Here is a 12,850-nt window from a genome sequence, read left to right as displayed (position 1 = left end):
AGAGAAAGAGAGAGAGGAGTGAGCTGCCCCACTTCACCTGTAATAAGAGAGAGTGCTTTTAAATGGCTATTCCACAGGCTTTTTCCAATTCAATTAAATTAACCCCTATTTCCCCAGTAATTTGGACTCATGTCGTCATGGATACAGGAGCATAATGATGGGATAGAGTTTGTTCTGGGATGGGGAAGGGTGTATGTGTCCATCTTGGTGCAGTGTGATGTGACAGTGTAAGTGCAGTATAATAGTACAATATAATACTGCGCTTATAATACACTTTGGTGTTAGTGATGTACTGTGTGAAAATTTGTCTGATTCATTTCGGTTGCTGTTTCTGCAGGATTTTTCCAAGGGAATACCTGTTACAGCACATCCACCTGTACTCTCTGGCTGACCTCCAGCAGGTGAGAATGTATTACACACACACACACACACACACAAACACACACACACACACACACACACACACACACACACACGGTATCTGTTAATTGCCATAAGCTCTCTGTTTATATTGTCAGCTCGCCTGTCCTTATAGTGCTTATAGTGCAGAAAGGTGCGCTCACGCCTCCAAGGCTACAAATCTGTAGTAAACCACCGTGTCAGTGTTTCAGGGGTTTAAAAGCTACCTCAACCCAAAATTTTTTTGACCTGTAAACACATTCATGCAAAAACATTAGTTTGACAAAAATGTATTTTTAAAGGTCAAATCAGTTTGTCTGAATTACCACTCTGCCTCAATTTGTGATAAAATGGCGGCCTTTCAACTGTCGATGCCCCCAAAGGCAGAAGCAGCTGCCTGCCTCAGCTCTGAGCTACAAATACAGCAATGGCTCTGTGCTCTGAGTGTAAAAACACATCTAAAACTTTACAAAGCGGCTAACGAATATTGCCTCTTTTTTTTTGGCTAGATTTAGTATTAGGTAGCTAGTTAGTGTTAGCCATCTAGTATAATATTTGTGCTCTATTTGCACCCTTTCGTTTTATAAGATTAGTTTAGATCATAATTACAGCACTATGGTTAAATCTTGTGCTGTTTGGGGATGTGATCGCTCTCTGTGACCCTGACTAGCAGAAATCGAAGGTGGGTATACTTTTTATACATTTTAAGCTGGCCAAGTAGAATGATGAGATGGAGAGTTAGCTAGCTAGCTAGCTAGCTGCAGAACAACAGGGATAAACTCCTCTGGCCATTGGTGATTCTTGAAGGCAGGACTTTGTGGAAACGGAAATGGAAATGGATGGGAGATGGGGTCAAGCAGTAAACAAACAATTCCAGTGTTCTTATTGTTCACCTTGTAACTGCTAGAGGCCAAATTCTCCCGAGTGCACCATTATGCATTATAACCACAGAACTCTTCGCTGTCAAATACAAACATGACTGTTAGAAGAACTCATCCTTGCACATGCACTGAATTTGTGTTATATGATTAACATACACTCTATGGCCAAAAGTTTGTGGATACCTGACCATCACACCCATATGTGGTTCTTCCCCGAACTGTTGCCACAATGTTGGACGCACACAATTGTCTAGAATGTCTGTATGCTGTAGCATAAGGGGCTCAAACCTGTTCCAGCATGGCAATGCCCCTGTGCGCAAAGCGAGATATGCTTTGCCAAGTGTGGAGTAGAAGAACTCGAGTGCCCTGCACAGAGCCCTGATCTCAACCCCACTGAACACCTTTGGGATGAACTGGAACACCGACTGAACCCCAGACCTCCTCACCAACATCAGTGCCTGACCTCATTAATGCTCTTGTGGCTGAATGAACACAAATCCCCACAGCCACGCTCCAAAATCTAGTGGAAAGCCTTCCCAGAAGAGTGGAGATTATAATAATAGCAAAGGGAGACTCTGGAATGGGATGTTCAACAAGCACATATGGGTGTGTTGGTCAGGTGTCCACATACTTTTTGCCATATTTGAAGTGTATGCATCCATACAATTTGTATGTGAAGGTGGCAGACTGGGCGTGGGAGAGGTGGGGGGGTTGCTTGGGGGTTGGGCTGGTTGTTACTGTTTGTGTTGTGGACTGTTTTGAGGGCCTACATCTTTACTCCCTCCAGGTGCACTATCCTCTACCTGTGTCAAGTCTTCACTTTCAAACCTTCCAGACCTTATCTTAGTAACATGAGTTGTGAGCAAGCTTGAACACAGTCTAAAGCCTGATCTTACGTCGGGAGTTGTTACCGTTAAGACTTGGTGATTTTATTTCTGTATAGATTACCAGTGTTTTTCTCCATCTTCTCCTGAGAAAATTCCTGATTTTGCAGGTAGATATTCCCTTTTGTTTTGGAAAAAAATGTAACATCACTGCTTCTAGCTGTGTTGAAAATTAATGGTGTGTCTTGAACCCAACCCCCCCCCCCAATATGATGATGATGGTGAATCAGTGATGATGCATTGTGCTGATTACAATAGATCCACATCACGACAATGGAGTGATTCTGGTATTACAGTCATCTTATAGAATTCCCTTGAACAGGACATCACTGAACATAACCAGTGTGTATTACCGTGCTCACACCGGGAGCTGGCACACAACTTGGAAACAGCACCTGCGTTAAATTCTCTATGAAGGAAATCCATTGTATAACACTTCGCATGTTATAACATACATTGTCTGTCTAAAAAAAAAAAATGAATTGATGAGCTGCTCCTCTTTCTGTATCACTCTCTATCCACTATGTTTCAAAAGTTTGGAATCAGATTCAGACTCCATTTTGTTTGAGATGTACCTAAAAAAAAAAGATTGTAATATGAGTTATGGGCTTAGGTCCAGAATGATGACTATGTTAATTTGAAAATATGCAATTATCAAATCTTAAAGGAGGAATTACTATACATAAATAATTCCAGTGAATTGTTTCTCATTTAATTAATTTCAGTGTTTTTCAAATAACTTATTTTTTCCCTCAAAATACTTCAGATACCAAACAAATCCTCTAAAAAATATATATATTTTGCTGTCAGTACCATATTGAACGTATTAGATCTACTACATTATATAGGAGTTTAGTGACTGTTCGTAAAATTTTACAGGTGATTCCAAATTTGTGAGCGGTAGCATAGATACTGGAATTGCATATGAATTTTTGTCACACTCTTAACTGTTACTTTGACTGTGTTCATTCCCTCTTTTTCTTTTCTCACTCCCTCCTAGCAGGAGGGTAGAGTCCCTTTGCCTGCTCCTTCTTCACCCTGTCTTCCCTCCCACCCAGCTAACTAATTAGTGGCATTCAGAAGCAACAGGCAGAAAAACAAAGTGTGACAGGCCTTCATTCTTCCCAAATATCCCGCTCCCTGACACTACCACACTCAGTATTTTTTTTCTCCCCTACATCTCTTTCACCCTCTGTTTCTCCCCCGTTGAATTTGTCTTTCATTCCCGTTCATCTTGAACATGTGAAGAAGAGACAAATTTAACAAATAGTACACTTTTAAATGGTCTAATAGCAGATTTGTAACATTCTTTCACTGAAGAACGTAAGAGGAAGTAGTAGTTGTAAAGCAAGTGGTGTTTTTCTTAATGATTGTTGTAAAGTATAGTGGAAAAAAGGGAAAGAACAAAAGTTGTTTTACTACTTTACAACAACGTTTTGCCAGTATAAATTTTTTTTATTCCAAGAGTTTTTTGGAAGTTGTTATTTTCTGTCCTCACTGACTTCATCAGACTTCGAGGACATTTCTCATTCTTGTCACATCGCTCTCTCTTTCAGCATGCTAATTGGCTTACCTTATTAAGGAGCCATTTTCTTTTAGCATGGCTGCCTAATGCCAGGTCCTTCGTGGCCCGGGAATGTTCTCCCTGCGTGTCGAGGTCACTGAATGCTGAATAAGTAGACACCAGAAACTCTATAGGCCTAAAGCACATGCACTTGCCTATTCAGTTCCCGCAAACAACTACCAGTTTAGTGCTGTCTTTATTTTAAAAAATCAAGTCCATTGGCCATACGTGTTTGCCTAAGGCTTGCCCAGATACAGGTCTTGTTTAGGCACTGGCTTTTGTTGAGCTTTACAACTAAAAGAGTTTAAAGAGTGGCCAAAGATGGCCCACATGAAGAGTGCCATATAAATGCTAATTGTTTTGTATGCATTATACTAGCTGTAACAGTGTTAGCCGTGCCAATGACCTATAAACAACTGGAGAGGCACAAAGGGGCATTCAGTGGTTTTGGGGCGTCATTGACAGAGTTGCAGAATCTCTCATGGACTTCTGGGTGTGCCTCCTGGCATACTTTTCATTCTCTCAGCACTCAGCATTTTCCCTGATTTGAATTTACTTGTGACTATCCATTGAGATGACACTTTATCTCCTGCACCTACATTCATTCATTCATTCATTCATTTACTATATAAAGGCACTGAGTAGGTATACAGTTACTGAACATAGCCCATTTGTCGCTATGCACAACGAGCCAGCCCTTCTCTATAGCAGTGCTGGTGTGACTGATGTACTGTGTAATGCTGCAGTGCATCCAAATGGGCAACCACTAAAAAATTTCTGCTCAGTGGTGGTCCTTTTCCATTATTAGATGGAGGACATTGTGGGCTGAAATAGATGAGCTGCAGTCGGTAATTGTATACCTACAAAGTGATCTATATTGTAGGTGTACCTGGCACTATGGCCAATGAGTTCAGGTACAAAGTAGATATACTTAATAAACCGGCACTATATTGTATCAGAAACCTGGTGGTCCCATGGCAGCTCTAGCATGAAGGCCAAATTGTGCTGTTTTTGACAAGGCTCATTAGCAGTAGGGTCTTGGATCTCTTCTATTGTGATATATTGTGACACATGCCTTGCGTGGTTGACTGTGATCAAATGTTTCGCATATAGTAGGTGCAGTCATCCATCCATGCTTTCATTCATTTTTTTTTTCCCCCAGTTACATGAACTTTCAAGTTTGTCTTGTGTACCCACATGTACACTTCCTCCTTTCCCCCCTTCCTTTCTCTCTTCTTCCCTCCTTGCCCAGACTTACTAACATGCTGGCTCGCTGGTGATAATCCTGTTTTGCCAGGGCCTGGCAGGGAGGGTGTTATCCAAACAGAACTCACCCTCTTTTTATCTGTCTAATCCTGGCCCTTTCTCTGCCGGTTAATGGAGCAGGCGAGGACATTAGGGCCCAGGATGAGGAGGGGATAAAGTAGAGCGCGTTAAACAGCAGTTTTTAAGGGATTAGGCACTGGACAAAAAAGCACACGTGGGACAGAGCTGAAGGGTGGGGGGTCGCAAGACTGGAACAGCAGCCAGCACCTGTGCTGGCAGTTAATTTTCATTGCATTAATGTGACAAACCTGAAATATTTGGCCATGTTTGGAAGTATAAATCATTGAGTTACATATTTTTTTGCAGTCTCTTGATATTCAGGAACACTTTGGGGACATTTTCTTGGCCTCAGGACTCTATCAGTAAGTTATATTGAGAGTATTAACAGCTCCCTTGTTTCTCTTCACTAGTGCTGGCCCAGGTGCAGAGCTCCCTGAGAGGACTCGCCCCGCTCCTCAGCCCTCGCTAAATTATTGAGATGTTTAATTACTTCTTCTGTCAGCACTGATTAGGGGCCATATATATCATTGTTACTTGGGTGACTGTGAGTGTGCTAGTCTTCGCCTCTTTGATTACTGGGCCGCAGCAGTCCCCTGACACATGGCAGTGTAATTCTCTGCTCGTGTCCAATAGAGAAAGACTGTCTTGGGAGTACAGTGACATTGCTACCTCTGGGCAATGGAGAGAACTGGGTATGGAATGAAAGCTGCTTGATTAATAGATGGTTAGGCACACTCCTGTTGCTCGTAAGAATGTGGCTTGCTAGTGGTATTTCCCCTCTATACTGTTTGACTTTTTATGTATTAATAATTCCAGATAATGCCTTTCAGCTACCAAGATGCAGCAGTTCATCTGAAAATAGATTAATTGTATAATGGATTGAAGAAATGATTGACGGTTACATTTGTGGTGCTTTTTTCCCTTATTTTTGTTTAAATTAACAATACACTTTTTAAATTACAGTTCAGCTATCTAGTTTCTTTCTTTCATTTTTTCCCTCTTTTTTACACCATTGGTGGCCAGAAGAGTCAAATGACACATACAGCATTTAATTAGTCCCACTGGATAGGAACAAGGCACTAACACAGTGAATCACTTTGTTCAGTAAAGAACTGCCCGAGCACTTGCTGTGCTTTCCCTTGGTTCCTGTCTCATACCCACAACTGCAATGCCCAACCTCCCCCTCGCCCACACAAACCCTTTTTAACATCGCTCACCTCACTTAGGGTGTGTGTATGAGTGTGTGTGCATGTGTGCGCGCATGCTCGTGCTTCGTGGGAGACTGCGGTGGTCCCTCCTTTTATTCTCTTTCCTTCCTCTCTCCCCACCTCCCCAACTTTCTAGCCCCTCATCCCCCCTCCCCCCTCCCCCCCTCCGTTCTCATCTCTGTCCCGCCATTCTTTGGCCGGCTTCTTGTGTAAGGGCCGAAGAATGCTGGCAGGCCCTTTAATTGGTGTGCCACAGCGCTGCCAGGTGTAGCCACTTGTCTCTTCCCCCTTGGTGAATATGCACTGGAGGTCCGGGCCCCTTCCCCTGGCCCATTCAACAGCCTACAATACACCTTCTTCAGACCTACGCTTTCAAAGCCCAATGCCGATTTTTAACTACTCCGGCCGGTAAATGGCATTCACATATTATTTTTTGCAAACGGTCTTCCAAAAGGAATTACCCCACTCTCCCACCCACCCTCGAGCCCTGGTTAACCCCCTCGTCCACCCCTCCAGCCTCACAAGCATTCATTAGTTTTGATCTGGATTCCTGATGTGAACTCTGGCTGCTTTGTCTTGATTCCCATTGGGCTCTGTTTTTAAGAAGTGTTTGTCTTTCCACTAATATCCATATAATCACACATGACTGGTATTTCCAGTAAATTGGTCTTCTGTTTCTGGTGGATATATCATCATTGTAGTTTTGTACATACTGTGACAGAATTCTGGTCCCATTTCTGGTTTGTTTCTTTCTGTCGCATGTTCCCTTGGTCTATTCCATGCTCCTTCACTCAGTTTTTGTCTTTTTCTCCATCCATATAGGTAATAGATGGGAAACTGGCTCCCTTCCTCTCCAAAGTAATTAAGTTCGCCAGTTCCCACGTGTACAGCTGCAGTCTGTGTCGAGAGAAGGGCTTCATCTGTGAGCTCTGCCACAACGGCCAGATCCTCTACCCTTTCCAGGAGAATGCCACCAAGAGGTCAGTTCTTCCTCTTTTCCTCTCATGACAAATGTTTCCAGCAACATAAATAGTAATAAATGGATTTGTGGATGCCATCTAGATAATACAGGAATGTTATAGTAACTATAAGAATTTTGATAAATGTCAAATGCAGAATCCCTGCTCAGGAGTTAATATCATATAATCTCATTATTGGCAGTTTATTAGTGGCAATAAATTTGTAACATCTACCACAACACTGGAGTGGAATGTTCCTCATATGCTCTTCTGAGAGCTCCTAACAGCCAAGCTGCTTCTGTCATGTGTTAGTCACACCCAGGGGACAGTGGTATGAAGGTGTGATCAGTCTCCAGAGCAATGATGGGACACCCAATGCTAAGGCACAGTTAATCCCCACAGCGCCTATACCCTCAGCCCACTTAATGGCTAACTACTGATAAGATACATGCTGCACTTCACACCATTGGTGTGACATTCTTCACTCATTTGGCACGACTGTAGTTTCTTGTCTTGTGAATGTAAATGTGCTGTGAAGTTTGATAAGTTATTTGTTAATTGTGCACTGATATAAAAAATAGTCATAGAAATTGCTAGTTTATTTGGTACATCAGCATTGTATCTACACTTACTGTCCATTTTTTCCCCAGGTGTATCTACTATAGTATATAGGTGCACTTTATAGGTATGCACAATTACTGAATGGAGACACATCTAGTGTCATGCACACCCATTTACTCCATCCATCAAGGAAAAGGACCATTATGGACTCAGAGATATTATTTGAGTGGTGAAAATTTAGTGTATTATGCTTTACTTGGGTCAACATCATTTTCAACAGTGACTGAGCTCATGGTCCTAGACCCACACCATGAACAAATCTGCATCACTCACTGTAGTAAAGCTTAAATGTCAGCTACATGTCATGACCAACTATAACTGATAGCACCACTACTATCTCCAAGTGTATGCGTTGTCTGCTTACAGACCTGTTTGGTTCTGTTTGTGTGTGCAATAAGTTTGACGTTAACTGTGGCTTTATGGGTGTGTTTATAACAGGTAGATGCTCGATAGCAGGCTGTCATGATACGAAGATGGTGTTAAGGCACTATTGCATGATTGCAGCAGAAGGTGTCTGCACACCCTGTTGTAAACCCATAAACACCTGCTTCTCCTGTACACCATGTTGATGAACCACACATCCACCTGCTATTTGAATACTTTATGGCCTCTGGTCAAGGGGCTTTACAGTAAACTGTGGTGTATTATCACACTGATCAGATTTTTAATAGACTTTGACCTGTTTGGGCTGTATAACAACCCTGAGAAGCATTTTTTAAATTCCTTATTACCAGAAAACACACCTGAATGTGTCTCTTGAGCACTGGGATGGTCTTTGTGGTTGCTGAAATGGACAGTTATATTAATATCCCTTATACCTGCCATGACAGCAGTGTTTAATTACTATACAGTAGTATTGTGGCCAGTCAGGTGTTCATGGCTCTCTGTGTGTATGTCTCGTCAGGTGCGAGGGATGTGGAGCGGTGTTCCACACTGAGTGCCGGATGCGTGCCCAGCCTTGTCCTCGCTGCGTTCGTCGAGAGCTGCACAAGAAACCATCTTCATTCTGGAAGAAGCACAACCACAGCGAGAGCCCCGACGACGACTGCTGCTTCGAGCTGGACACCTGAGCCAAAGCACTGAGAGCAAGGGAGCCTCCCTCCCAGCTAGGCTGCTCCAGCAAGCTTGTTTTACTGACCACCAGCCAACTGCTGCTGAGTCTCTGCATGTGTGCATCCACGAGTGACCACACTCTGTGGGCCCTGTGGAAGAGCTCTGTGTTTGTCGACAAGGAACAGAAGGGTCTTATTGTTTTGGTTTTTCAATCGACTCTCTCTCTCTCTCTCTCTCTCTCTCTCTCTTTACTTCTCTCCTCCTCTCACCTGAGATAGGATACACGCAGACAATACTTCAGTCCCTGAAGAGGAGAGGTTTCATAATGATACCAATTTGCCCTCTCCTTTCATCTACCAAATGACAGCCGGGCCAACCGGCAAATGCGGAACCGAGTGGAGTACTCTCTCATACTAGCGTGTAAACACACTCTAGCAGTCTGATACAAAATAATGCAGTCTCTGGAAATCCAAGGCCAAATCATTGTCTCTGCACAACAGAGCATCTAATCCATTAATGGCCACGCTACAATCGGATGTTGAAAATCACATGTAGGAGAAAAGTCTTAGAAGTTATTATTCAACCTATAGACTCAACATGAACATCCACATTACACTTGACTGTCTTCCTCACTGCATTCCTGCACAACCTCTGTGAGCAGTCTATTTAGTAAAGGCAAAGAATTTAACGTGTTTTTTGCACTGTTTAGCTGACTACAGTGGGGAAAGCTTGGTGCCATAATTACCACTGGACAAAGGACTAAGCCTTGGGGAAGCCCCTGTTTTTTTTAGAGCAGTTTAAGGAAAATAATCTCACGCACCCAAAACATGCACAATGGTTTGGACTCCTGTGAAGTTCTTGGATTATTCTAGTCAAAATCAATGCTCAGAGAGGTTGGCATCTCATCCTGTACAGCTGGAACTGAAGTTTATCACTGCTCAATGCCACTGCCTATATGCAGCTGAGCCACGGTCCCTTTGCCAACCGCTGGCTTTTTGATTACAAACTACCCTCGGCCACAAGGTCCCAAATTATAGTCCAGAGCGCTGGGGCTTTGTTTAGCACTGGTAGACCCAGTTCAACAAGCATCGCAGAGAAAACCCGCCCGCTGACGGGCTCGTTACTCACGTTGTCCACCCCTACCGCAGGTTTGGATCCATATCAGTCGCTCAACTCACTGGGTGTGCGTTCACACTCCATTTTCCGGCTACTTGAACTAAGCACTGGCAATAATATCACTCATTTTGCTTTTTGCTGCCTTATTTGACCTCTTGGTTCTCATCGTCTTTTCCAAAGGGACAATGCTTTGACAATGCACAATGACACATGCTTTTGCCTGAATTTCATTTTTCCCCCTATGCAAATTAGATAGGCTAAGTGACCTTTTTCTTGTGCTAAAAAAAATTACCCAAACTTCTTATTCTCACTATTTACCACATTTGTTTCCTTCTGCAAACATGGAGGCGAGGTCAGGATCAGCTTTCAGCTCCTCTCCAGACACCGTACCAGCAACACAGAAGCTCTCAGTGTAATTTTTTTTTCAGATTCTGTAAATGTTGAAGGATAAAATTATTTATTGTTCTGGCTTGTGCGCAGTGATAATGGATAGATGAAGTCTAGAGGAATTAGGGAATTAGGAAGCAGCTAGGTCAACCTGGAAGTACACATTTGTTTTTTTTTTAATCGTATTATGTTTATTTGTTTACTATTTTGTAAGAAGGTTTACATCATGTATTTCACAGAGAGCAGCTTCTTCTCTTTTGTCTTTACTTTTTAATTTTTTTTCTTTTTTTTTAATTTTATTTATTTATTTTTTTTTATTTTGACATTTGCACCAAGAGTACATTGTGTTTACTTTTAATAGAGGTGAAGGAATGGGGTGGATGTATGTGTGGTTACTAGATGTACACTGAAAACTGAAGAATTACCGTGCCACTTGTTAATAATTGCTATAAATTTGACTGTATTAATTAAACCTCTTTTCTTGTACACACTTTGCCTGCCTTAAACTAAAAGCCAGTACATCTGCCTGTTGATAATTGTCTCTTATTGTACATTAGTAATACAGTAATGCAGTTTGTTTGAGACTAATGGGTTCTCATTGTCTATTCGGTAGTTCAGACAAAAACTTACTTAACTGTTGATTGTACAGTGCTTTCGATTATTAGACCCATGTCTTTTGCTGAAATAGGTGAGTTTCTCAGCAAGTTTGCACAAAACACTGGCAGTTTGAATATCTGCTGTACCACAAAACCTGTCCCGGTACTTTTACAGCATCCCAATTAATGTGCTTAGATTGAAAGATTGTTGTGAATATATTGATTAGCAGAGTTGCACTAGTTGGTCAAAGTGAAGCTTCCTTAATTATCTTGATGGGTGACACATTGCACGAAAAACCAATATGAAGTGTTTTGGTAAGCTGTTAGAGCCAGCAGAACAGCTTCATTGCACCTTGGCACCTTGGTGATTAGCGCCATTTAAAACAAAAGATATTCCCTCAGCTGATTTTTTAATGATGATGATGATGATGATGATGATGTCGTCGCGTCTAACACGCCACTCCAAAATCTCTCATAGGTGTTCAATTGGGTTGGTGATCTGGTGAGTGTGAGGGACGTAGCATATGATTTACATCATTTACATCCTCAGTAAACCATTCAGTGAGTCCTCGTGACCTGTACATGAAGGCAGAGACATCCTGGAAGAGACCACTCCCATCAGGATGGAAGTGTTCATGATAGGAAAAAGATGATCAGCCAGAAGAACTTTGCCACTGGTTTTTCCTTTGTCACCCATCTGTATGTTAGCTCCTGAATTCCATTTGAAGTATTTTGTTTGTTTTTTGTTTCATTTCTAATCATAAATGCTTGATCTTAGCCTGACTTGAAGATGTTCCACAAATAGTTTCCTAGACTGACCCGAGATATCTGGTTGAACCGTACACGTACAACCTGTAGTATTATTGGTTAGTCTGGAATTGAACTTATTAGCACTGTTGTAAAGTTATCTTCAGGGATTTTAAACACACTGAAAAACAAGGGAACTGAGATTAGTAGATGTGCTTTCCTTCCTTTTTGTACAACAAAACATTTTTTACACCATTATTACAGGTGAAACATGATCTCCTAATGGTTTAACCCACCCTGCTGTGCTCTGTTGTATATAATTCAATGATCCATATCAGTATTTATTGTATTTATGTTCTATTTATGTTCAGCTGGGTCTGGGACTGATTCTGCTTTTTCTTCCTGTTCTGTCATCCAAAAATTCTACACCACAGACAACCTCTTATGCAAATATAAGATGTAGTGTTTCTGTATTGATGCCTTTTGTTTTCTTTTGTCACTGATACCAATAAAGTAAGTTACCTAACACGTCACATATTGTTTTTATGTGAAGAGTTTTAAGTGTAACCTGGCTCAAATCTAGGTTCAATCGAATAACTACAACTGGGTCTGATTTTAGCTCCTTTCTTGATCTGGGTCCAAGGTGAGTTTAGTATCTGGATGGAACAAATGCATCACTGCCTATGTCCGGGGTTTATAAACTAGTCCAAATACTGACTCATTCACTAATCCCAAATTAAAAACCACAAGCTTGTATTGGGCTTTTGACTTGTCAGAGACCACAGCATGAGGCTTGTAATTTTTTTTTGTAAGCCGATGCATTGTGGGACAGATGCAGTTCCACCGTGTAGTTTTTTTTTTTTTTTTTTTTAAATTCATGGATATATTCGTCCTGAGAAATAAGCATGCCTTCCAAATCCTGTTTTCTTCACATATTTATGTTGGATATTTCCTAACAATTGAGAATGTTCTTTTAGTTTTTGAAATCTTGCTAGAAAGTGACAAGAGGAACTACTGTTACACATCCTGAAGTGTTTTATTTCACTTATACCACAGCAATATGCCTTGGTCAATGGAGGTCTGTGGAGAATGGCCAGACTGGTTCGAGC

General features: G+C 41.7%; 1 protein-coding gene across 1 annotated transcript in view; it reads left to right on the top strand.

Annotated features, from left to right (window-relative positions):
* The window catches only part of plekhm3 (pleckstrin homology domain containing, family M, member 3), a 36,845-nt gene extending 24,333 nt beyond the window's left edge, over positions 1-12,512 (top strand). The window contains exons 7-9 of the mRNA XM_026947192.3: positions 338-401; positions 7,085-7,242; positions 8,747-12,512. Coding sequence (XP_026802993.1) covers positions 338-401; positions 7,085-7,242; positions 8,747-8,912 — 388 coding nt within the window. The 3' untranslated portion in view covers positions 8,913-12,512. The remainder of the gene's footprint in view (positions 1-337; positions 402-7,084; positions 7,243-8,746) is intronic.
* The last annotated feature ends 338 nt before the right edge of the window (positions 12,513-12,850 follow it).

The sequence above is a fragment of the Pangasianodon hypophthalmus genome, chromosome 5 (assembly GCF_027358585.1).
Source record: "Pangasianodon hypophthalmus isolate fPanHyp1 chromosome 5, fPanHyp1.pri, whole genome shotgun sequence".
Taxonomy (NCBI): Eukaryota; Metazoa; Chordata; class Actinopteri; order Siluriformes; family Pangasiidae; genus Pangasianodon; species Pangasianodon hypophthalmus.
This window is presented reverse-complemented; position numbering and strand designations above follow the sequence as displayed.